This window comes from Drosophila kikkawai, chromosome 2R (assembly GCF_030179895.1).
Source record: "Drosophila kikkawai strain 14028-0561.14 chromosome 2R, DkikHiC1v2, whole genome shotgun sequence".
NCBI classification, from domain to species: Eukaryota; Metazoa; Arthropoda; class Insecta; order Diptera; family Drosophilidae; genus Drosophila; species Drosophila kikkawai.
The window spans coordinates 19,484,747-19,506,211 of record NC_091729.1 but is presented as its reverse complement, the minus strand read 5'-3'; the positions used below and the strand labels follow the sequence as shown (position 1 = coordinate 19,506,211).

The 21,465-nt window shown below is 46.8% G+C and overlaps 7 protein-coding genes across 9 annotated transcripts; 3 read left to right on the top strand and 4 right to left on the bottom strand.

The window, feature by feature from the left end:
• The first annotated feature begins 203 nt into the window (after positions 1 to 203).
• On the top strand, positions 204 to 14,704 carry LOC108076712 (sister chromatid cohesion protein DCC1). Of its 2 annotated transcripts, XM_017169675.2 has the most exons (4): positions 204 to 345; positions 403 to 1,542; positions 1,603 to 1,703; positions 14,613 to 14,704. In XM_017169675.2, exons 1-3 carry the CDS (start codon positions 308 to 310, stop codon positions 1,700 to 1,702), a joined length of 1,278 nt encoding a protein of 425 aa, XP_017025164.1. In that variant the 5' UTR covers positions 204 to 307; the 3' UTR covers position 1,703; positions 14,613 to 14,704. The 2 variants fall into 2 exon arrangements, with proteins under 2 accessions (XP_017025164.1, XP_017025163.1); XM_017169674.2 differs by lacking the exon at positions 14,613 to 14,704 and having other exon boundaries at positions 206 to 345; positions 1,603 to 1,788.
• Positions 1,705 to 4,482, bottom strand: LOC108076711 (ATP-dependent RNA helicase DDX24). The gene is made up of 5 exons (XM_017169673.3): positions 3,031 to 4,482; positions 2,854 to 2,973; positions 2,343 to 2,795; positions 2,100 to 2,283; positions 1,705 to 2,043 (listed from the first exon to the last, which is right to left on the bottom strand). Exons 1-5 carry the CDS (start codon positions 4,394 to 4,396, stop codon positions 1,782 to 1,784), a joined length of 2,385 nt encoding a protein of 794 aa, XP_017025162.1. The 5' UTR covers positions 4,397 to 4,482; the 3' UTR covers positions 1,705 to 1,781.
• On the bottom strand, positions 4,666 to 6,725 carry Mpcp1 (Mitochondrial phosphate carrier protein 1). Its single transcript, XM_017169676.3, has 4 exons — positions 6,577 to 6,725; positions 5,801 to 6,007; positions 4,961 to 5,725; positions 4,666 to 4,897 (listed from the first exon to the last, which is right to left on the bottom strand). Exons 2-4 carry the CDS (start codon positions 5,991 to 5,993, stop codon positions 4,731 to 4,733), a joined length of 1,125 nt encoding a protein of 374 aa, XP_017025165.1. The 5' UTR covers positions 5,994 to 6,007; positions 6,577 to 6,725; the 3' UTR covers positions 4,666 to 4,730.
• Positions 8,771 to 14,105, bottom strand: LOC108076710 (VWFA and cache domain-containing protein CG16868). The gene is made up of 6 exons (XM_017169671.3): positions 13,884 to 14,105; positions 13,463 to 13,814; positions 12,639 to 13,401; positions 11,912 to 12,577; positions 11,260 to 11,853; positions 8,771 to 11,198 (listed from the first exon to the last, which is right to left on the bottom strand). The coding sequence occupies exons 2-6, from the start codon at positions 13,751 to 13,753 to the stop codon at positions 9,127 to 9,129; spliced, it is 4,386 nt and encodes a 1,461-aa protein (XP_017025160.1). The 5' UTR covers positions 13,754 to 13,814; positions 13,884 to 14,105; the 3' UTR covers positions 8,771 to 9,126.
• Positions 14,705 to 14,799: 95 nt separating the features above from the next.
• Positions 14,800 to 15,550, top strand: LOC108076715 (uncharacterized). Its single transcript, XM_017169677.2, has 2 exons — positions 14,800 to 14,910; positions 14,966 to 15,550. Exons 1-2 carry the CDS (start codon positions 14,899 to 14,901, stop codon positions 15,500 to 15,502), a joined length of 549 nt encoding a protein of 182 aa, XP_017025166.1. The 5' UTR covers positions 14,800 to 14,898; the 3' UTR covers positions 15,503 to 15,550.
• Positions 15,551 to 15,699: 149 nt separating this feature from the next.
• Positions 15,700 to 19,234, bottom strand: Cpr56F (Cuticular protein 56F). The gene is made up of 2 exons (XM_017169506.3): positions 19,045 to 19,234; positions 15,700 to 16,851 (listed from the first exon to the last, which is right to left on the bottom strand). Exons 1-2 carry the CDS (start codon positions 19,048 to 19,050, stop codon positions 16,210 to 16,212), a joined length of 648 nt encoding a protein of 215 aa, XP_017024995.1. The 5' UTR covers positions 19,051 to 19,234; the 3' UTR covers positions 15,700 to 16,209.
• CkIIbeta2 (Casein kinase II beta2 subunit) lies at positions 16,918 to 17,821 on the top strand. 2 transcript variants are annotated; one of them, XM_017169508.3, is made up of 2 exons: positions 16,918 to 17,589; positions 17,645 to 17,821. In XM_017169508.3, exon 1 carries the CDS (start codon positions 17,033 to 17,035, stop codon positions 17,585 to 17,587), a length of 555 nt encoding a protein of 184 aa, XP_017024997.1. In that variant the 5' UTR covers positions 16,918 to 17,032; the 3' UTR covers positions 17,588 to 17,589; positions 17,645 to 17,821. The 2 variants fall into 2 exon arrangements, with proteins under 2 accessions (XP_017024997.1, XP_017024996.1); XM_017169507.3 differs by having other exon boundaries at positions 16,919 to 17,583.
• Positions 19,235 to 21,465: the final 2,231 nt, after the last annotated feature.

Sequence of the window (21,465 nt, the reverse complement as noted above, 5' to 3'; positions counted from 1 at the left end):
TTGGCTTTACCCTAAAAAATCCCACGCTAGCGATGACTCGAACCAAACAATATATATTTTTAAACAAATGAAATTAAACATTTTTAAAGAATTTGTCCTATGTTAGCACTTAGCTTAATAGCTTGATCGTCCCCATCGGCGCCCCATGTATCCGCCACTGACTGAAAGGTACACTTTCAAAATGAAGTCTGGCAACGCCATGTTATCTTGTGTGATCGTGATCACGACGTGCGCGATCACGACGGTTTCGCGGTATTTTGAGCCCCATTTGTTTTGATCGAGGTTTTATATTTTTAAATTTGCGGAAATGGAGTCAATGGAAGTTGATGAGAATATCCCTCAGCTGTAAGTGACCGAACTCGTTCCTCTACCTCCTCCACTTGACCACCTACGCCTCCCCAGTTACCAGCGCACGCCGGAGGACGTAAAGGCCATTGTAAAGCATGCGAAGCTAGACGAGCGCCAGTTGACCCAACTGACCCAGGCGCTCTATTTTCCCTCGGCGGATGTGGAATCGGAAAATCTGCGACTGCTGGAACTGGACGGACACATGCTGGAGCAAATCCGCGACGGCCAGACGCTGCACTTCAAGGGCGGCCAGAACGAAAAGGTGGTGCTCTGCACCGACGAGCGGACGTACGACGTGAAGGGGGCCGAGATCTCCAACAGCCTGCTTTTGGTGCCGAACCTAAAGTTTGCGGCTGCCACCAGCACGTCGCCGCTGAAGAGTCCGCGCACGGGCAACGCCAATGCCTCCCTGGAACGTAGCCTGAACGATAGCACCGAGGATGAGCTGGAGGTGCCACGCACTCTGGAGCAGCGGTCGGTTCTCAAAGTGTTCCATGAGTACTTTGAGTGCCGCGAGATCAAGCCGCGCTTCCGCAAGCTGGGAGAACTGCTGCAATTAACACGGTACTCGGGCCCGGAGAACGAGTTCTGTATTGAGCGCAAGCTGCTCTTCAGCCTGACCCAGCTGCTGGACACGGTGCAGTGCAGTAGGGCGCAGTTTATGGACGGATTACGGCAGTATCGAGCCATGCAACTAGACGGCCACATGCGCGTAATGGAGTACGAGTACGAGTACAGGACTATAAGCCTGATGCTGGGACTCATCAGCGAAAACTCCTGGGCCCTGGACGAAGTAGAAAGGGAGGAAACTATCAGTGCCCTGATCGGTATCGCTCCGGAGGCGGTTGTTTCTGGACTATTCGATATCTACACCATTCCCAGCGAACGATGTCCGGACAAGTTTCAGTACCAGGAGTCACTGGTGGCCCGAATCGTGGCACAAAATATTTTACAGCCCGGACTGCGGTTTCGCAACGAGGAATTCATGCGCACGTGGCAGGAGGCCCTGCCCGAGGGTATGACCTGCCAGCTTAGCTATCTTCGTGGCCTCGGCATCTGCGACAAGGAGGGCGCTCAGCCCTGTATTCGCTCGCTGTCCGAGGAGCAGCTGCCCACCAGCATCAACGATCGCATGAGGGCCTTGTTCAAGACAAAGCAGAAATGGACGTTGGATGAAATGGAACCATACATGGAGTAAGTCAGGCTTCACAATCCCATTAAGAAACTTATTAAAAGAGGTTATCTTTTTCGCAGATGCTTCACCACACCCACATTATCCGTATCCACGCTGCTGGCTAAGCATGCCCGCTCTCTGACCGAAGGGGGCGTGCGGTACTACGTCTCAAAGCATTAATGTAAGCATCCCATTCAAGGTTTTATTGTTTTTATACTTTGTACACATCATTTTAGTAAAAAATAGTCTTAAGCTTGTCCTAGGCATTCCGTTTGCGTTTGTTCCGATCTTTTTTGGCCTGCTTTTGGTCTTCAATGGCCGCTTTCATGGTCTCAACGGCGCTTTGCGTGTGACTTGTGCTCACCTGGTTAGCCGCCTCGCTGTTGGGGTACTTAAAACTGAAGCCCCTGGGGAAGATTGGCTGTGCCAGGAGAGCATTGAGCTGCGCTCTCACAGTCTCTACGTGAAGACGATTGCGCCGGCGCTCTATCACAAACGGATCCTCGTCCTGATCGCTGCCACTTTAGAAATGCAAATAATTTAATTCAAGTTTAATGTTATAATAGTTCCCCCTTACGATTCATCATTGTAGCCGTCGATTATCATGTCCATTTCCTCGGCGTGCTTCTTCATCCAGCCTCGCTCGCTTTGAACGCGCTTCAGCTTCAGTTCCTCCTTGTCCAGATCACGGGCCAGGTTTACTCGCTCTCTGACAGCGCCCATAAAGCGCTCCGAGATGGGGAACAGTGGCAGATCTTCAGCTGCAATGGAAAGTGGTATCTTAACCCGGCTACTAAGGCACACTCTTCCCTTTACTCACTCCTCTCCAGGGTTTTGTAGAGTTTCACGTAGCTCTTGACTTCACCCGGTTCCATGAACATGACAGTTATGCCATGCTTATTGGCTCGAGCCGTGCGACCTGACCTGTGCACATAGTTCTCGCTGGTCCGCGGCACCTGATAGTGGATCACATGCTCCACATTGGGTATGTCCAGGCCTCGGGCAGCCACGTCAGTGGCTATCAGCAAACCTGTTGGACTGTCGCGGAAGCGCTCCAGGTTCTTGAGGCGCTGCTTCTGGATCATGTTGGCATGTAGGGGCAAGGGATTGCAGTCCAGCAGGCCGAATAGCGTGGCCAGCCTCTTGACACAGTCAATGGAATTGCAAAAGACAATGGTGCGTCCTGGATGGCGTTGAATGAAGTAGTACAGATGAAAGTCCTTTTGCTCGAGGGGGCACAGCAAACGACTTTCGGTCAAGGTCTGAGCGGTTTCTGTAATTCGAGAAGGATTTGTAGGATGGAATTTAGCTTTCAGCCTTGATATACCTACGCTGAGTGCTGGTTATATCCACAATCTTGGGCTGTGAGATGCCCAGCTCCTCGATGAGGCTCTCGATTTTCTGGTCCACCGTTTGCTTTACAAATTTAGGCCGCTTGCCTGTATTACGCTCTGAAATGAATATGATTAAGGTACTTTTGGATATCTATTTTTGAAGTAGTGACTTACTTTGCATGTGATCTGGTAGATCGTGAACCAATGTCAGCGTGGCCGAGTAGACAAAGTTTTGGCGCTGCTGTTTCTTCTGCTCGTCCGCGTTGAGCACCTTAAGCAGGCTCCTAAGCTCTTCAAAGTGCCCCTTCTCCACCATCCTATCCGTCTCGTCAATGACTAAGAAACTGACGTCCTCGATTTTCTTGAGATGGTGGTTGCCCTGGGAATACAGCTCCCATAGACGACCGGGCGTGGCCACAACTATTTCCGGACACTGACGCAAGACACGCTCCTGCTTCGCCACGGCCAGACCACCAAAGATGGCTGCCACACGAATGCCGGTGTACTTGGCAGCCGTTACTAGATGATTCTTCACCTGCACGGCCAGCTCCCGAGTGGGTGTCAGCACCAGGCCGTACAAGGGTAGCTGCTTCCGCTGGGCATTCTCCTCCATATCGCTTTCCTCGTCGCTGGCCCCGGAAACATGATCCAGTTCCTCCGGCGGAGGCGTTAATTCGTGCTCATCATCGGCTACCTCAGCAGGCTGCTGTCCCTTTACTTTGGGTGCCTTGCGTATTCCTGAACTGACATTCCGTTGCTTCAGCTCCATAATCCCGGCCAGCATGGGTATTCCAAAGGCTAGTGTCTTTCCGCTGCCCGTTTCCGCTGCTCCTAGGATATCCTTTTTGCCGTGAATCGCTGCGGGCAGGGTTAAGGCCTGGATTTGGGTGGGCCCCTTGAAGCCTTGTTCTCCCAGGGCGCGCAGAATGGGCGAGGGAACTCCCAGACCGTTCCAGGCGGAAACATCTTCTCCGTTGACTGTAGAGATGGGCACTAGATCGGGGGCCTCGTCCTCTTCGTCGCTGGATTCAGCTTGATCTGGTTCCTCTGCAGCCTCGTCATCCGACGGCGGTGGCCTGAGCAACGCAAATCGATCTGCCGCATACTCATCGTTGGAATCATCGCTGTCTTCCGCATCCTTTTCCTCTGCCTTTCCCTTTGTCTTCTTCTGTTTACGCTGCTCCTTGCGCTTTTCCCGTTTCTCGCGCAGTTTCTGCATTTTCTGTGCATGCCGCTCGGCCAGGCGTGCCTTTTTACTGGACTTTGCGGTGGCACCCACCTCATCCTCGCTGTCCGATTCGCTGTTTCTTGCCGGATATTTGGAGCGAACCCGCTTCTGCGAGGACTTTACCAGCGCTGCATCGTAGTCCTTGAGGACCTCCAGGCCGATCAGTCCCTCGTAGTTCCCAAAATCGTCGGAAATCACGTGGCCCTTGATCTTCACCTTTTGCCAGTTCTCCTCCTTGGGAGCAGCCGGCTCTTTAACCGTGTTTTTCCCTGCTCTTGGAAGCTTTGCGGATTTCTGTTTGTTCTGGACCATGCTTAACGTTTTAATTAACCAAATAAACGTTAAATAAAAACACGCCGACGACCGCGTGTTTTGTTTTTGTCTTGAAAAGAATCGATTTTTCGATAACATAAACAATTGGTCTAATCAGCTGTTTGGTGTTAATCAAGGCTGGTTTACAGTGTTGCACAATGCTTGATTTTGAATCGAATCCTTGGCGGTTACATTTTAAAAATTACGATTTAAAAGCGCTCCGTTGTTTGTGTTTGGTTTTTATTTACTGTGTGGTTTATCTATACAAGTCCAAGGTTAATTCGTTTATTATTCTGCTCGCTCTATTTTTAAAAACAATTAACTTATATTTGGCTTATTGCTCGCCAGTCACTCCCAGCTTCTTCTTCAGCGACTCGGGCATTTCTGGTGGTGGTGGGCGTGGCATGCGCAGGGTAACCTTCACGGCATCGTAGATGAACCACTGGGCAGCGGTCAGGGTACCGATCATCACGATCCTAGGCACCAATCCTCCCCAGAGTCCTGCAAATCGGGATTTAAAGCCGTTAGAGGTAGAAAACAAAGAAAACTTGAATATTCACTCACCGGCCCAGCCAAGCTGCTTGGCCACATCCAGGGCGCTGGCGCCCTTGGCCTGGTTAAGCTTGGACACCACTGTGTCGGCGGGATGCGAGACAATGGCGCAGAAGACGCCGGCAATGTAACCGGCGGCAAAGGTCACCACAAGCTGCTCGCCCTTGGTGCAGTCGGCACGGGGCTTGGGAACCACATACTTGTACAGCAGCTCCAGCGTGCGCTCAAAGCAGGCGAACTTCATCATGGTGTAGGGGATCTGTCGCATCCACAATGGCACCAGGCCCTTGTAGAAGGCGGCCACGCCCTCCTGGGCAGTCATCTTGGGCAGAGCCTCGCGCAGAGTCTTGGCAAAACCGGGAGTGGTCTGAATCTTGACCTTGGCCGCCTCCATGGGTGCCAGCGCAATGTCGGCAAAGAATTCGGCAGAGGCCGAGGCGGCCAGGTAGAGTCCGGTTCTGTACAGGAAGGCGTTCTCCTCGCCGATGGCGTCTCCGTAAATTACCTTGAAGACCTCATACAGACCAAACTTGCACAGACCTTGCATCGAGTAGCCGATGAAGGTGGGGGCCCAGCCCTTGGCCAAACCACGAACGCCCTCTTCCGCCAAGCTGACGCGGAAACCGTTGAACACGCTCTTGTACTTGGCCGGGTCCACCTGCAGGCGGCACTTGACCAAATCCAGGGGCACCACCATTGTGTGTGTGGAGCCGCACGAGATGATGCCGCCCAGACCGCACAGCAGGAAGTAGTGGTTCGAGCCGAACTCGCAGGAATCTGGAGAGCAGAGACGGGTTTTAAGGCTTAAAATTGCAAGTAATAGCTTTCTTTTTGAAGGTTCTTTCTACTTACCACCCTGGGCAGCAGCAGCGGCGGCGATGTTGTGGTTGGGAGTCAGCTGGCGAGGAGAGACATCGTTCAGGGCTGGAGTTGCCACGGCGGAGGGGGCGGGCACAGAGGCAGGCGTGGCAGCCTGGCAGTTGACGCTGGTGAAGGGCGACCTGAACGTTGAGTTCTGCGCGGCATCAAACAGGGACTTAAACATGGTGCCTAGAGTGGCTAAAAGTATTAAAAAAACCAAATAAAAAGGTTTAAGGTTAAGGTCATGATGTAATAAAATAACACATATATATATATTGTTTAAAAAAATATATATTAAACAATTTTCAAAAAAAAAGCTGGCCAATTGCTATATCAAATTTAATTTCACTTTCTTAGCTTTGTTTACCAATTAAAGAAAATATGAAAACGTAATTTAATTCAAAATTTGTCAAGTTATTAGGTTTAAAAGTAAAAAGCTATTTCTTTGCACATATTAAAAAATAAGTTTAACTTATATTACTATCATAAATATTCCGTTTCAATAATTTTATTACTTTATTTAAAATTCATTCTTTCACCTACTAAAAACACTTTCTAGTTTAGAAATTAATTTAATTTCCCATTTCGAAAACTTGTAGATGCAATTATTTTTTACATAACTGTTTTGTTTTTTTTTTTCCTTGTCTGCTAAACACTTTTTAATGCATTGCGTAATAGTTTGGTTCTTTATACGCCAGAAACTTGTACATATTTTCGAAAACTTTTGCAAAAACAGTGCCGTTTTCGGCCCACAAACAAACACTCACTTCAAAGTGCGAGGGGATCGATGGAAATGGAGTGCAGATAGGCCTGAAAATAGAGCTGAAGTGGAGAGAGTCGTCGTTGCTGGGCTAAAGTGTGGGGACCCAAAACAACGTTCGTCGCGCGCCAGACCAGAAAACCGAATGCAGTGCCTGCAATGGAACGATCAGTGAGAGCCAGCACAGCTTCTGTCCAGGGTAGTCGAGTGGGCGAATCAGTGGGGTAGCGAATCTGTGGGGCAACGGTATGAATCGGGTGCTTAACGGTTATGTACCGGTTGGGTATCGGGTGGTAAGAATGAAGGTTCTGGCTGTTGGCTTTAGAATATGTATTTAAGAATTTAGCAATATATTTATATAAAGACGAATCGGTTTATTTTAGTTGACTTGAAAATATTTAAACTAAAGACACACCTGACAACCCCTGGCCACAGATTGTTATTTTTAAATTGGCAACTTTTGGCCACTGCCAGCCGAGAAATCGCCCATTGAGCAGCGTCTGTCTTGCCTATAAACTGTCTATGTGTGTAAATATAAATAAATTCATTAACGATTGCCCAGCTGATCGGTGGAGGACAAGAAGTTGGCAGCTCAATCGATCAAGGTTAAAGCCTTGCGAATTTTTTTGATTTTTACAACCCCCTGTCTGCCGGTTGTAAAAATCAAAAAAAGGACTTTACCTTAGGTCCCACAAAAGTGGCAGAAGGAGGCTTTTTTGACTTCATTAAAAATATATATATTCTTCATATAGTCTTTCGGCATAAAAGTCTAGAAATCATAGAAAATAAACCCTAAGGCTAGGCTTGTGGATTGCAAGTTGCAACCTTACTTATCTGTGCGATCTCAGCAGCATCTTAATAGGGGTCATATCATGTAACGGCATTTTTATACCCTTGCAGGGTATTATAATTTCAGTCAGAAGTTTGCAACGCAGTGAAGGAGACGTTTCCGACCCTATAAAGTATATATATTCTTGATCAGCATCAACAGGGGAATCTTTCTAGATATGTTAGGAAGAAATCGATTTTTTTTGCCATTTTTGCAAAATTTTATAAGGGGTTACATCATTAAAATTTTTAATTTTGATAAAAAATTGAATTTTCAAAATTTTTAAATGAAGTATGCAGATTTATTAACTGTAGAAAATCTTACACAGAACAGTTTTCCGATTTAAAATTAATGCTCTTTTGACCGAGTTATGATATTTTTAATTAAAAAAAAAAAATCAAGAAGTTTTTTAATATAAAAAATCAGATTTTATAATACAAAATAATATTTTTCTAAGTCAAGGAATCATTTCCGATCCCATAAACCATGTATATTCTTGATCAGCATCAACATGCAAATCTTTCTAGACATGTCCGGAAGAAATCGATTTTTTGCCCATTTTTGCGAAATTTGATAAGGGGTTACATCATTAAAATTAGCAAAAATGGCCAAAAATTTGGATTTCTTAAAATTTTAAATTTGGTATGCAGTTTTTTTAAATTAATAAAAACTAACACAAAACTGCTTTCCGAATCGAAATTAATGCATTTTTGGCTTAGTAATAATATATTTTAATTGTTACCTGCAAGCGTATACAAATTTTGGCTGGCCAAAGTTAGCTTTCTTTCTTGTTTTTAGGTGTTTTTAATTTTCTTTTTTCTACGATAGCTAGATAGCTAGACATTTAGGTTTATTATCACTTATTAAGGTATATTTTAAAACTATAAATAAAAATTTTAGGTTGAAAATATTGTGTCGAACTTGAGTTACAGCGTTCTGAACACCCACGCCTTGAAAAAATAGCACTTCCACTATCTCCACGATTCCGGCTGATAAGTTTGTAATGAGAGTGCCCTAAAAACTTCAAGTCATTCGAGATAAGTTTGAAAAACACAGTTTTTTCTAACGGCATCGAATATCAAAATATCCTTTTAAACACATCTTTCACATTACTTATAGACGATATTTACGTGGGTATATTTTTCTCAATTTTTGCATTCACAAGAGAACTTCAAAAACTCATTTTGTTTATTTTTTGCAAAATTTAAACATTTTATTTGAAACGTACAATGCTATTATTATGTTTATATTATAGAAGTGTGGTACTAAAATCGGTAGTTAGTAACTTGATGGAGCTTAGGTGCTAAGTTTTACAAAAAACGGTATACGACATGGTATCTTACATTCTCAGACAAGTAAGTACATTGCTTGGTTGGTTTGGTGCTTATAAAATAAATGCTAAAATTATTGGAAGTATATTTAGTGGCTGCACATACATAATAGTAGTAATACTTTTGCAATAAATTACAGTAAAATACAATACAATACATCGATCAAAAATGGCAGAAACAATGTCATCACTTAATAGTTGGTGTTAGACTCGTACTCATATACGCTCTATAAGAGAATAGTTATTAGTTAATAGATAATAGATACAGTGGGGCCGGAACTGGGATCCATCGAGCGGGCATGGACTCTCCTGGCGGCAGTTGAACTGCCCGGTTTGGAAACTTACTTAGCTAAATTGGCAAACAAGCGGACACCTTACGCTCTAAAACTTAACAACGACTACGATTCGGCCGTCTCCATGTGCCGGTGCACAGTCACGGGCGCTAGGATGTAGTGCGGCCGGGACTCGTCCGCCTCCAGGGGCAACGTGGTCTGACCGTAGACACCACTGCGGTCGCGATCGCGGCAGGGCGAGGGCGTGGCCTGCACTTGCTGCTGCTGCTTGTAGCGCTCCGTCTTCGAGGTCGGCTGATTGCTCAAATACGGATGGGTGTTGGGCTGCGTGGAGGACTGCTGTCGGTTCGTTGGACTCGATATGGAGGTGGATATGGACATGGTGTCCGACTTGCTGTGCCGCTTGTCGTGCAGCAGCAGGGGCTCGGCCAGCGTGAAGCACTGCTGATCGGAGCTATCCTCGTGCGGCGTCATGGTGCTATATCCATGATCCGACTCTCCATTGGGAGGTCGTCGGTAGCTGCTGCCGCTGGACACGTGATAGGGCGATATATCCGCCGCATTCATCAGCTGTCGCTGAGCTGCCGCATGGTCATAGCCCCCGCCCAGAGGCGGCTCATCGTGCGCCTTGCAATCGTCAAAGTTGAACCTGGAGAGCGGCAGACCGTAGTTCTCCTCCTGCACCGAATCCACGTAGAACTGCTCCTGCGTCTGGGCATCCAGGTTGTGCCTGTAACAATAGATGGCGAACCCGATGACCATAGCAAGGACTATGATGGCTCCACCCAGCGGCCCAAAGGCCGAGTAGGCGTGCTGCTCGCGCTGCGGATTGTGGGCAGCCAGCAGCTCCAGCTCGTCCAGTTCACCGTACGGCGTCAGTGAGGCCAGAACGCCATTGAAGCAGCTGGCCTGCGATGCACAGAAGGCAGTGGAGAAGCTATTGCCTTCCACATCCTGCTGGCACCACTCGCAGCCCATCACTCCAAGGCATTCCCTTTGAGTGGAATACGCCTCGCAGGTTCCCGCCGATCCGGGACAACTGGGCAAGGCACTGACCAGCTGCGTGGTCGGTGGCAGCGCTATAAAGTGCTCACTCGGTGGCGGGCAGTAGGGGAACTGGTGCGTGTAGTTGGCATAGTAGGCGAGGGAGGTGGGCGAGCTGCTGTCACCCACCATGGGACACTCGCAGGGGCACTCGCAGTCCGTCTGATCCATGCGCTTGCAGTTAAGACACTCCCGGTCGATGGTACTGCAGGGACAGAAGGCGCCTCCATCGCAACTGGAGTTGAGCACAGCGGCGAAGAGATTGCTGCCTCGAATCAGGGCTATCGCATACTTGGTCCGCTCGCCGTGCACAACGTTGCCCAGAATGGTGGCCAGCGAAGTGTTGAAGGCGTAGAAGCGTTGCAGGGTGCGATTCTGATAGCTGGCGCAGCCCAGCTTCCTCACCAGTTGCCCATGATTGAGCACATCGTTGGCCAGATAGGATTCCTTGTGTGTAAGGTGCTCGTGCGGACGGCGCTGGTTTCTCGTCGTCGTGGTCGGTTGCAGCATACTGGGATGAGCCAGCAGATAACCCTCGTGCTCGAACATCAGACACTTCATGTGCGGCAACTGGCAGAGCGGTGTTCCCTCCAGGATCAGTCGGTAGTAGAAGGCATATGGGACGTCCAAGGCCACCACTCCCATGGGTCTATCCTGCTGGACAGAGTGCAGGGCATGGGCCTTTCCCTCGAAGATTGTATGTGCGATGGTAATAATGTAACCAGCTCCACCTGCATCCAGGTACGGAGCTGTGCTCACAATCTTGCCCGGCTGAGCCATGGCCTGACGGAACCAAGGCCGCCGGGTGGGATCGTAGCTGCTGCTCAGCAAGCAGCCTGGGTACAACTGCAGCACTCCGCTCACACTGGCCATGTAGCGGCGAATGATGTGACTGCGCAGCGTTCCTCTGGCATCCTGGTGCCGGCGTCGCAGCTGCTGCATGGCCTGGTAAAGCACACTCACCTCGTGCCGGATGCTGGGACGCAGGCCGGGATTGGCCAAGAGGCCACTGGAGTCGCGTAGATAAGCCATAATGGATTCCACATGGCGTAGCTGCGTACGCGGTCGATTGTTGTGCAGAAAGCCAAAGGGAGACTCAAAGGCGGCGGCACTAAGGAACAAAGTGGGAGCATCTGCAAGGGAGAACGATGAGTTCAAGTCACAAGCGAGAAAAAAGCCCAAGGAAAGACCTACCTAAAGTGGCCATTTGCCTGAAGTAGCGGCAAATCTTTGGCTGCCCACTGCCGCCCTGGTTGAGGTCCAGCCGATGGTACAACAGCTCCATGCTCTCTCCGTAATAACCAGGCTCATAGTTGGACACGGTGTCCTTTAGGTTAAATCTTTGCGAGGCTACATTTGAGGCATTCCTTAGCGAATCGCCACCGCTGCTCACCAGGCACAGCACGTAAAAGCCCAGTACTGATTGCCAGTGGTAGGTGCGCTTTAGGCGCTGCTTACCCACATACACATCTGCAGTGGCATTGCCGCTCTCCTCGTGCAGAAGGCGCTCTCGTATTAAACTAGAGAAATCTGTGGCATTCTCCAGGTAAGCTATATTCACCGGATACGAGGTCTCGCGCTGGATCAGAGGCCGCGGAAAAGCCGGATGCGCAAGGGTGTTTCCCGTGGAACGATCCAGGAGAAAGGCATAGCCACTGCCTCCCTGCTTGGCACTGGAGGCAGCAGCACTGGGATAGTTAAGCAGATCCTCCAGCAGATCCGCCAGGTACAAGTTGACGCCCACAACGCCATACGGAGGAACGGCATGAGTGATGGAGACTAGGACATCTGTAGAAAGAGATTTTATGAGCAAGGGCAACATACTTAAATACCCATCAAAACTCACCTCCACTGTCGGCGTCCACAACCGGAGGATGAACCTCAAGCGTATCCGTCAGATAACGCTCCTGAAATAGCTGGCCAAATATCCGAGAGCTCGTTTCGGGCAGCGACGTCTCTGCATGCAGTTTGCTAAGCACAAAGAAGCGACCAGCCAACTGTCGTGCCCTGGGCCACCAGCTGGTCACATCAATCTCATACTTGGTGTAGTTCTGCGTGGCCACATCGCTGAGGAACTGCTTCTCGTACATAATCCGTTTCTCGTCCAGCACCACGGCACAGGTGTTAATAATCACCGGAGCCTTGAGCCGCCGCTGACCCTCAGCCACCACTCTTAGCACAGCCATGGCATCTGAGAGGTTGGTCAAGAGACCGCGCGTAATGTAGACAAACTCCACTGGCTGCTCGGCAGTGTTGATCATTCCCGATTGCTGCAGTCGAAGCAGCAAGTCAAAGGCATATTCAAAGCCCAAGGAGTGATTGGTGAGGGCCTGAGCCCGGCTCAAGTTATTTATGTAGCTAAGGATTTCCTCCTTGTGGCCACGCGTGGCACTGTAAATGCCATGACCAGCCTCCGCGGGAAAGGCTTCCAAGGACATAAAGCTAGCTTCACTGGAGACGGTCACCAGGGAGACTTTATCCGTTTCCTCCAGCAACTGCAGCATTTCGTGAACTGCAAAAAAAAAAGTATTTTAATTAATGACCGACTTGAAATAATATTTTTTAAGTCTTACCAAAGCTTTTTGTCAAGTCAAAAAGTTCGGAATTCAGCGCAGAGCCCACGTCTATAAGGAGCAGCACGTACTTTTGCTTAATGGCCGAAACGTAGAGCTGCCGAAAGTGTAGGCTGGCGGAGGCCCCGTCCGAATTGGACAGGAAGTAGATATGCTTGAAGTGGTTGCCGCTGCTGGGCTTGGTGTTCGATTTATCCGTCTCGCTGCGACTTAGCCTGCGCTTGAGCTGCAGCAGCTGGTCCGATATGTAGCCATTGACCGCCAGGGAACGGGCATTGTTCTCGTTTAGGAATGTGGCGCGTCCATCATCCGACTTTAGATAGTTGAGGATTTGGATTTGTTGCTTGTTGTAATGAATTGACTGGGCCGAGGACGACACAGTGTCCACCTCAGTGTCATAGTCATCAGGTTGACAGCTCTCTATTTGGCTGTTTAAATAGAACTGCATATGATCCGCGGAAGGCGGGGCAGTGTTTCTGGCATGCAGATCCTCCATCTCCATCTCTAGGTCCAGTTCGCTTTCCTCCTCATCCTCTTCGTCGTAGCTGTATTGCCAGACCTTGGTGAGGTTGTAGCGCAGGAGTTCGCGCAGTTCCAGCACAACGTGAGTGGCCTTTTGCAGCTTCTTGCTGAGCCGGCTGCTGAACAGCTGCAAGTCCCTCTGCAGTTGAGGATTGGCCATACCGCTCTCGTTGTGGTTAAAGGTCTGCCGAACTGGCGCCCCACCATTGCCACTGGTCAAATGCATAGAGTCGAAGATTTCCTAAAAAAAAAAAAGGAATTCAAGATTACTAGTTTCACAAAGGAATGGAGCAGACTCTCACCTGGATCTTGGCCACACGCATCTCCACATTGCGAATGTTGCGCAGCTTGCCCTCCATGCTGTGTCGCAACTGCATGGCATTCTGCTGATTGTAGTTCACAAAGAATATGCTCGCTGGCGACTGCTGGAGCGGCATGAAGCCGGCCACCACATCCCCGCCGGCATCCGTAGGCACTTTGTTGCTAGTTGTGTTGGCTAGCGCTAGAGGAACTTGTTGACTGCTAGTCGTGGACGCCAACGCGCCCAGGGCGAGCAGCAGCAGCGTAATGTGGAAGCTGCATCTGGGCCACATAATTACGGGTATCCTGCGAGCGGCGCGGCCACTGGTACATGCTCATCGATTTAACGCATACCTAAACAGGGTCACTCAACAGGATCAGAATGTGAGTTATTTACTGTTCTGGGTGTCTTTTATGTATTACCAGGATCACCCCGACCTCCACGCCGTTTTGTTTATGAAATTTCTTCACAGATATTTCGCAGCTGCGTTAACGTTGAGTGGGACAAACACGCGGGCATTGGTTACTTGCACAGGGACAACACACATTTAACATGGAAACATTCTAATTATCTTGTTTTTAACTAAATAAATAAATAGTTTTGTCAAATTGCAGTTTTCCTAAAAAAACTCCATCCAGGTGGTGTGACCGTTGTCGGGTCAGAGCATAAATCCGAGCAGATACAAAAATACCACATGAGGTATTTTTTGATTTTAAAGTGCAGTGGGTCACCCTAAAAATAACGAATCATTTTAAAACGATGGCTTTGTTTTAGTATTATATCTTAAATTTAAGCTTTAAATAAATCTAAAAAAAATTTTAAATTTATAAACTAAATTTTACAGTTAATCTAAACAAATCCAACGTAATACTTCTTGTTGGAAAATGTGACAAGCAATAAAACAATTGGTTAGTGCAATTTATTAGCAACTTTAAATATATTTACCAGAGAGTAGGAAGCATTTCTACCAATAACATGTATATATATTTTAAATCAGAAATTAATTTGAAAATAAATCCTACACAAATTAGTTTAATTTGAAATTTAAGTATTTTACTTTAAGTAGTTACTTGAGGTATTAAGCAGCATTTAGTTAATTATTACTTTAGCAATATAATATATTAAAACACTTTCATTTTCTTAAATTATAGTACTTACAATCTGACAGCCGCCACCAACATCTGTTAGCCAAAATCAAACTTGAGCCTTTGCCAATTATTCGCTCATCCGCTGTCAAGGCTGTGACTCGTTTCTTCTTTTTGTCGGCTGGATACGTGACTATGTAGGCTGAGATGGAACAGATGCAGTCCAATTGGTGTCAGGCCGACAAGGTGCGTGTCCGGCATAACAAAGGCATTAGTTGTTCGATATAAGTCAATATAAAAATGCGCAACTTAAAGACGTTGCACTGCAGTTTCCATTGCAACGTTCATCAAAATGCTAGCAAAGGTAGGGAGTGATTTCATCCGGTGTAGTTGATATTTAAAACAAATCTTCCTTAAAGATTCTTCTATTGCTTGCTCTTCTGGTATTGGTTCGAGGAGATCCAGAGGCCCCGATTGTCCGTCTTGCTCCATATTCTCCTTCTGGCTGGCAACCGCAGATTCCCTTTAATCTACCCAATGAGTATCTACCGGCTAGGAGCTCGTATCCGCGTGTAGAGGTAACCAAGGCGCGAGTGGAGCAAGTGTATCCTTCCCAACAATTGGATATACCCGAAGCAGTGAGTAAGCAGCCCAGCTCCCGTCCTGCAAACCAATATGGTGCGCCAGATCCAGGCTTCAAAATAGTTTACCCCGATGAGGAGGAGCCTGTATCACCTAAGGATTCAGCTGAACCCAATCAACCAAACATCAGGGAAGGACGCTACTTTATAATATCCCAGGATAACAAACTCCAGAGAGTTACATTCAGTTCGGAGCAGGATGGAAACGATGAGGATTTTACAGCCCGTTTGAGTTACTCCACTGTGGGACAGCTCAAGGATCCTGTCTACCGATACAATAGCCAGGGACAGTTGGAGCGGGTGCTGAAGAAGTAATTATTAATTATGTGACATTTATTTTACCCCATTCAAAATTAAAAGGAATAAAAGTGTATATTTTCAGAGAAGATTAAATCGACTTTTCAGTAATTAAAAGTGAATAGTTTACTTAAACTTCCTGAAAATATAAATCATATTTCTTAACCATTCAAAACACTTGGCGGTCTTTCTTTTTTTGTCTTTGTTTTATACAAAAATGCTTCTTTATTCGTTTAATAATTATTAAATATACACAAAAATCTCATAAGTTCGTTTCGCTTTCGAATTTTCCATTTTCATTTTTTTAAAAACTAAGTACAATCCTTATGCATGTATGTATGAATGCGTAATGGTCACATGTTTGTGTGTGTTTAATGTGTGTGATTGGGTGTGTTTTTGTGTGTGTGTGTGTGCGTGGACTAACACAAAATGAAGAGGCGCTTAAACAAAACAAAACGGCAAGGAGTTCCGGTCATAGAGACAGCTAGGGGAACGAACGGTAATGAAACGAAAACGGAAAGAACGCGCCTGTCTATGGCAAAATGGCGGCCGTCCCACTAGGGGGAGAGATTAAGTAAGGCAGAGTAAAGAGGAAGAGAGAGAGAGACTGACTGCGACCGCTGGCCCCCTGGCTTTGTGGACGCCTAATACTCGGCCAGCGATCCCGTGAAGTAGACGAGTATAGCTGCGGGTCGACCTAAATCGGGATACCACTCTGCCCCCTTTTAATAGCCGTTGAACTTGCCCTGCTGCGCGTTGCTATCATAGCCGCCGCCATTGCGTCCGTTGCCATTTCCGTTTCCGTTGCCATTGCCCACCTGCTCGTAGCGGATGGTGGGACGGTATCCGTTCTGATCGGCCTCGTACTCCACGATCTGCTTGCGGCCATCGGGCAGGAGCACGTAGTAGCGGCCCACGGCGAGATCACCATCGCGAGACTCCATGTGTCCGAAGTCATTGCCCGACTCGTAGTCCTGCACGTCGTACTTGAACTCGTACTTGGCCGGGCCGTACTGCTCCTCATCGCGCTGTCCATAGCCGTTGTTGTTGCCACCGCCATATCCGCCGTTGCCGTTTCCATTGCCGCCCTTGAAGATGGCACCCGTCAGCGCCGGAGCACCGTACTGACCCTGAGGAGGAGCAATGGGAGCTCCGTAGCTGTTGCTGGGCGCTCCGCCATTGCCGCCAGTCCGCTGGGGCGGCAGATAGTTGCTCGATGGCGACTGGAAGCCCTGAGTGGGCGGCAGGTAGTTGTTGGACGGGGCCTGGGGCGATTGGTTGGGCGGCAGGTACTGGTTCTGGGGCACTGGGGGTTCCGCATGGGTCCAGGCGGCCAGGCACACGAGCAGCGCGATCGACGTAAAGCACTAAAGGAGAAGTTGACATAAGAATCCAGGAAGTTAAAAGTAAATCTATTAAAATTTAAAACTAATACTAGGAAACCCATGAGTTAAAACTCAGACTTAAACGGAAGTCTTTCAAAATTCTGTAAAGTGTCTTCTATCTAGGATATAGTCACTGGAATCAAGAGCTTTGCATACGAAAGCCATGTCCGATTCGGATGAGACCGCCTGGATCCACTGGTTCTGCCGACAGCGCGGCAACGAGTTCTTCTGCGAGGTGGACGAGGAGTATATTCAGGACAAGTTCAATCTAAACTTCCTCGACTCGAATGTGACCAACTATCGCTGTGCTTTGGAGGTGATCCTTGATCTAAGCTCGGGTTCGGCCTCGGACATACCGCCGGAGTCGGAGCTGGAGGCCAGCGCTGAGAAGCTGTACGGTCTGATCCATGCCCGTTTCATTCTCACCAATCGAGGCATCGAACTGATGCTGGAAAAGTTCTACAAGTCTGGCTTTGGCACTTGTCCGCGAGCCTTCTGCCAGCGCCAGGCGGTGCTGCCCATCGGCCTGACCGACAATCCTGGCGAGGAAATGGTGCGCCTCTATTGCCCCAAGTGCAACGATGTCTATTACCCGAAAGCGGCGCGCCACTCTAATTTGGATGGGGCCTTCTTTGGCACTGGCTTCCCGCACATGCTGTTTATGGTGCATCCCGAAGCGAGACCCAAGAGGACCAATAAGAAATTTACTCCCAGGTGAAGGTATAATTGTTACCTATTTAATCCTAATGAAAATATCCTCTTGTTTCTTTGTCAGATTGTATGGCTTCAAGATCCACCAAAATGCCTACAAATCGGTGGATAGTCCCAAGGATCAGAATGACAGTCCTTAGAAATCAAAGGTTTATCCAAAATTTCCCATGTGAAATCTATGTTTTTTACCCCTTTATAGCTTCTAGCTGGTTTGCAACTCATTAAACTCTCATAATCATAACTTGACAATCTTTTGTTTTGGCCAGCTTCAGCATTGTCTTTTTACTTGGCAGCATTTAGCCACAGCAGAGGCATATGCAAATTTTGCGGTAATTGGGTCTCAGGCGAAGCTCGGATCGGATTTTGGCTAAAGCTAAAGCAAGTGAAGGGCTGATCTCGCTCTTGTGCAATGCGTCTGAATGTTAAGTATACGCCGTGTGGCGCGGGCAACCTGTGGGAGAACATCGGTGGCGTAGGCTTGCACAACCCGGTTTCCGAAAGTTTTTTTTGCTTTTTTTTATTAGTTTTTTTTGTTAAAAGAGCTTCTGCCCAATGACTTTCATGCTTCATTGGCGTTAAAATGCTATGCTTTGCACAGCTTCTTGCGTCTAGCATTGCCTTTGTCTGCCTTTTATCGCCGCCTGGTCATCGCCAGACTGCCGCCGTACTTGGGCATGTCCAGTTGTTCTTCTTCCGCCACTTAAAAGTTTGTTTAATTTATGCATTGCAAAATGACCCGCCGCTACTACTGTTCGTTACCCACACCCTAGAAAAGGTAATGGGATCGCTGGCTGCAATTGTTTCCCAGGCGGACGACGAGGCACCGACGAGATATGTATCATCGGAGGTGTCGTGTTCTAATACACAGTAGCCGCCTTCGGCAAATGAATGGCTATCTTTGCCGCGTTGATGGCAGCTTATGAAATTTATTATGCGGATCCCCTGGCTTGATTAATCGGCCTGCTGAACTTGACTTTTAATATGGCTCAAAGATTTGTATTTCTTCTCTTCCCTTTCCGAGACAATCAAGGCTTCATTAGCTTGATAAGTTGTTTAATTGATTGATTGATCAATTGCCAAAAATCGATTTTAAATGAGGGCTACATGCTGTTGTTTTTGGCACTTCTTTTAAACGGGTTTAAAATATGATTTAATAATTATTTCAACTGAAGGGAGGAGTGCTAGCTATTAATTTAATTAAGGAAAACTAAAAGGAAGTATTGTTGAATTCTAATGCTTAGATTCACTGGCAATCATAATTTATTATCCTGGCAGCCTACTTCTTCCAAAACTTTTCACCTTTCGATGCTTTACTTTTAATCCTTTACAAGTTTATACGTATCTATATATCCTCTTCCAATTTCTGCCCATATATCCTGGCATCAGGACTCAGTTTCACACTGCACACCACTTGACACACTTGACTTGACTTGACAGTTCTTTTGGTGTGGAATCTCTATATACCTTCATTTTGTGTTGTCACTTGTTTGGGGATTTTGGCACACACGAAAACGGTTTTTGTTAACTTGCTCTGCTGGCTGGGGTTCTTCTTGCGAAGATGGTTGACTTGATTGTGATACTGAAACAATTTCGTAGGCCAGTATTTATATTTGAAACGAACGCTGTCGCGTCGACGTCGGCTTCGAAAAATTGCGCGCCAAAAAGTGTTTTTTTTCTTCTTCCAGTTCGTTATTTCAATTTTCGGTTAGAAAAAAAAAAAATGAGCTCCGAACGAGCACTCAGAAAACATTACAAAATAATGCAAAGCACGGAGAGGAGGAAGAGCTGGCAGATCGCTCTCAGCGCTCGCGAGAAAAGAGGTTTGTTATAGTAAACTAGTTACTTTGAAATTAAAGCGCCAAACATTTTGACGATGACTGCCACATACATAGCTGCTGGCTTCGCCTCAGCGTTCGGCAAATGAGCGTAGATGAGCGCACCGGCGACATCCGCGACGCGGGAGTAATGCGCTCCTGCGGCTGCAGGCCATAAACATTTGTTGCTCTTCGTGTAATAGCAGAAACACTTATTGTAATGGAATTAGTCATGCGCCGGGCAGAGACGTCGGCCGAGCCAGTGGCAGCAGCAAAGTGAGCGGAGCTCAGCGGAGGCAGCTGCTCCACGCATCTTCATCTCCGATCGCAGTCAGTCGAGCGGCAGCTTCGGCGGCGGCCGCCTCACACGAGGCGAGAAAACAAAAGACTCTGGCAACGAACTCGAAACAGTTTGCCTTTACCTTTTGGGTAATGCTGCAGCAAATTGTTTCCCCCCCTAAGTGCGTGGGAGTCTTCGGCTAGGCTGGATTATGCCCCAGAGTTCACAGATGCGGCTGTTTTGATTGGCGTTGACATGGTTTCAGGTCGGATAAGCTGCAATTGAGATGTGAGCACAGCAAAGGAAATAGCATTTCAAAACGATTTTCAGATAGGCTATCTTGATATACATCTATCTGGCTGGGAAAATTTATGCTATAGTGGCAGAAATTTAGTTGGAAATAGTGGTTTAAATGTTAACAAAGAGTTTTAAGTGAACTTAATTGGAGATTTTTATGCAGGATAATTGGGATCAATATTATCTTTAACATATCGGATCCTTGTAGGGTTAAATAGGGGTTTGTAAAAGGTTTTATCTTTATTAAATTCCAAATTCTGTTCACTAGAATTATTCGAAATTTATAAAACTGGTAAAACTAGTAATAGAAAATTATACAGACTTTAAAAATAAGTTATAGAAAGCCAAGAAAATAATTAAAATCCTTGAAATAACCCTTTAGTTATTTTCTTGTAATTATTAGTGTTTTTTCTAACATTTCTTATATTCCTTCATTTCCATTTTGTACATAGATTTTCGATTTAAAATAAAATACAGATTTTTATTTTTATTTCCTGCACCCAAAAACCCAACATGTGTTTTATCTAATAACATTTGAATATATTTGCTTATCCCATCAAAGAGTCGATTGCATAACACAAAGGAAAACTTGAACTCTTTTCAAAAAGTACTCGAAACACCGCACTTGACAAGATGGGGAAAAGTAACTCAATATATTTATTGCCATATTCCATATTCACTTAAACGGTGGGCGTAGCATTCGTCACGATCTGCAAATATTTCTTTGGTCAATTGTCTTTGGCTCATTGATCGAAAAATGCGAATCAAATGAGATTGTTGGCAGGCATTTTGCTATAAGGCGACCGCAGCTCATTATGCGATTTGGCACGAGCTGACTTTCACATTCGATAATGCCAAGTTTATGAGTTGTAAAGTAAATTCAAAGGCCAAGCGCTGCCCCGCCCCGTAATGATCAAGGGATGAGGCAAGGGCTTCCTTGGCGGCCAATTCCGCAAAAGCGCTTTTTTCTGCAAGTAATAATGCGACCTTGCCGCAGACCACAATAAAAATAAATTAGAGAATAAAACTGCAAAGAGTTTGCCAGAGTTTTGTAATTGCCAAGATCATTTGAAGTTTGATGTTTGCAAATATATGCAAATAAACGAAAAAACTATAACAAACTCCATAATGGCTAATACGGGGTTGTGTATGAACATGAATGTGAGTCTGGGATTGTAAACAAAACAATTAAATAAAACTTCGTTTACCGCATTCCTTGCCCCACTCCACACCACTCCACTCCACTCCCTTCTCGAGCGAAACACGGTTGAAATTCATATTCAATAGCACTCCATAAACAACTTGAGCTCTGTTTTCGGTTTTCAGCATCTTTTTGGCCAGACTGTATTTTGTTTGTAATCATTTTTCCAGCACATTAAAAAATCATTTAATTTCCTGCATCGGCTAATTTACATTGAACGTGGCAGACTAGAGAGGGAAGCTAATGGCACCCAGCCAGTCAGCCAGCCAGCCAGGTGATGATGCGCCAACTCG

Coding starts and splice junctions, on each gene's coding strand:
- LOC108076712 (XM_017169675.2), top strand. CDS start 308: ATGGAGTCAATGGAAGTTGATGAGAATATCCCTCAGCT. Junction 346..402: donor GATGAGAATATCCCTCAGCT/GTAAGTGACCGA, acceptor ACGCCTCCCCAG/TTACCAGCGCACGCCGGAGG. Junction 1,543..1,602: donor GAAATGGAACCATACATGGA/GTAAGTCAGGCT, acceptor TCTTTTTCGCAG/ATGCTTCACCACACCCACAT.
- LOC108076711 (XM_017169673.3), bottom strand. CDS start 4,396: ATGGTCCAGAACAAACAGAAATCCGCAAAGCTTCCAAGAGCAGGGAAA. Junction 2,974..3,030: donor TCTACCAGATCACATGCAAA/GTAAGTCACTAC, acceptor TATTCATTTCAG/AGCGTAATACAGGCAAGCGG. Junction 2,796..2,853: donor GGATATAACCAGCACTCAGC/GTAGGTATATCA, acceptor CTCGAATTACAG/AAACCGCTCAGACCTTGACC.
- CkIIbeta2 (XM_017169507.3), top strand. CDS start 17,033: ATGTCCGATTCGGATGAGACCGCCTGGATCCACTGGTTCTGCCGACAG. Junction 17,584..17,644: donor AATAAGAAATTTACTCCCAG/GTGAAGGTATAA, acceptor TTTCTTTGTCAG/ATTGTATGGCTTCAAGATCC.
- LOC108076710 (XM_017169671.3), bottom strand. CDS start 13,753: ATGTGGCCCAGATGCAGCTTCCACATTACGCTGCTGCTGCTCGCCCTG. Junction 12,578..12,638: donor TGACTTGACAAAAAGCTTTG/GTAAGACTTAAA, acceptor TTTTTTTTGCAG/TTCACGAAATGCTGCAGTTG. Junction 11,854..11,911: donor TGTGGACGCCGACAGTGGAG/GTGAGTTTTGAT, acceptor CTCTTTCTACAG/ATGTCCTAGTCTCCATCACT.
- Mpcp1 (XM_017169676.3), bottom strand. CDS start 5,993: ATGTTTAAGTCCCTGTTTGATGCCGCGCAGAACTCAACGTTCAGGTCG. Junction 5,726..5,800: donor CGCTGCTGCTGCCCAGGGTG/GTAAGTAGAAAG, acceptor TCTGCTCTCCAG/ATTCCTGCGAGTTCGGCTCG. Junction 4,898..4,960: donor CAAGCAGCTTGGCTGGGCCG/GTGAGTGAATAT, acceptor CCCGATTTGCAG/GACTCTGGGGAGGATTGGTG.